Source organism: Montipora capricornis, chromosome 7 (genome assembly GCF_036669925.1).
Source record: "Montipora capricornis isolate CH-2021 chromosome 7, ASM3666992v2, whole genome shotgun sequence".
NCBI classification, from domain to species: Eukaryota; Metazoa; Cnidaria; class Anthozoa; order Scleractinia; family Acroporidae; genus Montipora; species Montipora capricornis.
The window spans coordinates 35,950,830-35,953,329 of NC_090889.1; the positions used below are offsets into that span (position 1 = coordinate 35,950,830).

A 2,500-nucleotide genomic window follows, 5' to 3' on the forward strand; every position below is an offset into this window, starting at 1 on the left:
TGTTTCATTTTCGTTATTAAACCCGGGAATTGTCTGTACATCGTGAGTGCTTTTGTGTGCCGTACAACTTCGGGACATAAGTGGTGCCGGGACCAGGATACGCTGGGAGAAAAGGAGTGAAATCTTCAACACAAGGCCACGTGCAAACATGGGAGACTCAGACAAAGAGAAATCCGACCAAGAGGAGGCGAACATTTCAGGACATGAAAAAGATCTCGAGAAGAAAATCAAGAAAGAGATTGACAAACTTAAGTTCTACTTAGAGGAAGGTGATGAGCTGTTAGAAAGTTGCGATTACGGCGAGATTGCGATTACGTGCAAGCGAACAGATGAAATTCAAGACCGCCTAAACGACCTTATGTCAACACTTCAAGAACTAAAAATCGACCGCGGAATATCGACGCGGAGAGCCGTGAGACAGTGGAAAAAGGACCTGAAAGCTACATACGCGCCGCTTCTATAAATGAAAACCAAGCTGTGCAAGGCTTTGGAGGAGAGAGAGCGAAGTAAAAGTCAAAAGGCCGAGGAGGAGAAACTCAGAGCCAAATTCGAGCAGGAAGAGCAATTTAGACGCGAAATCCAACAACAAGAGAAGGAACTTTGGGAAGAAAAGATGAGAGCAGAATTAGCAATGGCGGAAAAGAAAATCGAAATGGAAAAAGCCGCGAAAGCCGCCCGTGCGAAACTACCAGAGCTTAAGATAACCCCTTTCAATGGCACTCCAGTTGACTGGATCAGGTTTCAGAACATGTTTACATCACAAATACACGACAAGCCATTATCCGACGAGGAGAAATACGGATATCTTTTGGAGCTGGTGGCCCCTAAGGTGAGAAGTAGATTAGCTAATTTAAAGCCGGGTGCGCTGGGGTACAAAACCGCATGGGACAGATTGAAAACTGAGTTTGGACAGAGTAAAACTGTTGTCGCTGCACATATGGAGGAGATACTTAACTTGCCAATGACCAGAGGATCAAATTACGAAAGGGTGCGCGAATTTTATGAGAAGTTGAGCAAGAATTTTGACGCGTTACAAACTTTGGGGGAGGGAGAGATGCTCAAGGGGTTCGTCCTGTCAACCTTAAACAAACTCCCCCAAGTGAAACCCGATCTAGTGAGGACGGACGAGGGGTGGGAAGATTGGAGCATGGAAAGGTTGATCGATTCTATCCAAAAATGGCTCAAGCGCAACAAGGCCGAAGACAATTATAAAGATCAAACGGATACAAAAAGAAAGGAACGCCATTACTTTAGCCAGAAAGACCCCCACTGCCTGTTCTGTAACCAAAACCACTGGGAAGATTCGTGCCCAACATTCGACACAATCGCGAAACGGAGGGAATTCTTTGCAGCAAAACGACTATGTTACAATTGCGCCCGCTCAGGACACACTGGGAAAGAATGTCGTAGCAGGGGGTGCTATAAGTGTAAGAGCAAACACCACACCAGCTTATGTGATAAGTCTAAGGGGAATGAGACACAAGATCACAATGCCACCCTAAGCGGATACACGCCATCTGGCGAGGAAAAATCCCTACCCGCCATAGTACCGCTGGGCGTATCTAGACACGGGGTCGGGGAGGAACTTTATCTCCAAGGAAGCAGCTAAAAAGTTGAAGCTAAATCCAATACGTCACGAGACTCGCTACATTGTAACGGTCAACGGGACAAAGAAACAGTCGATGCCAATCTATGACGTGACAATCAACTCAATTGACAATAAGGCAAGCGAGAAAATAGAGATTACTGGGAGCAAACTTGCAGATTTCACAACTATCAAGAGACCCACGCTGACAGAACTGAAAGAGAAATTCCAACATGTACAGGGAAAGATGTTCTACAGAACCGCAAGCGAAGAGTATCCAATTCATGTAATACTCGGGGATGCTACTTACTGCAAGATCAGGACGGAACATGTATACAAAGGCCAACCGGAGGATCCAATCGTTGAAGGAACCACATTTGGTTGGATTGTTCATGGTGGTAAAGAATATGCAGACAGCAAATGCATGTACGTGAGAGAGACTAACGAGTATGAAAAATTATACTCGCTCGACGTTTTGGGAGTAGAGGACAGAGGGGAAGACGATCAGCTAGACGTCTACAAGGAATTTCAAGAGAGCATATTGAAGAGAAGTGATGGCAGGTACGAGGTGGGGGTGCCGTGGATTCCAGGGGCCAAGCTCTCAAATACAAATGAGGAGCCCAGCAGGAAACGCCTTCACAATGTAGAGCGAAAACTGAGGAGAAGCGAGAAGCTGAAGATTGAGTATGACAACATAGTTCACGAGCAGATCGACCAGGGCATCGTCGAGAAAGTACCAGGGCAGCCAACAGGTGAACGTATATTTTACATGCCCCACAAGCCAGTGGTGAGAGAGAGCGCTACTTCAACCAAGGTGAGAATGGTGTACGACGCTAGTGCGAAACCCCATCCACTTGCCAACAGTGTGAATGAGTGCATGCACACCGGCCCACCTCTACAACCGCTGCTGTGGAA

General features: G+C 46.6%; 1 protein-coding gene and 1 long non-coding RNA gene across 2 annotated transcripts in view; one reads left to right on the forward strand and one right to left on the reverse strand.

Annotated features, from left to right (window-relative positions):
• Nucleotides 1–2,500, reverse strand: part of LOC138057062 (uncharacterized) — a 553,865-nt gene that overhangs the window by 216,804 nt on the left and 334,561 nt on the right. The gene's annotated exons all lie outside the window — the stretch shown is intronic.
• Nucleotides 1,683–2,500, forward strand: part of LOC138057624 (uncharacterized) — a 3,633-nt gene continuing 2,815 nt past the window's right edge. Inside the window, exon 1 of the mRNA XM_068903577.1 lies at nt 1,683–2,500. This exon is cut by the window's right edge and continues 2,815 nt beyond it. Within this exon, the coding sequence (XP_068759678.1) occupies nt 1,683–2,500 (818 nt within the window).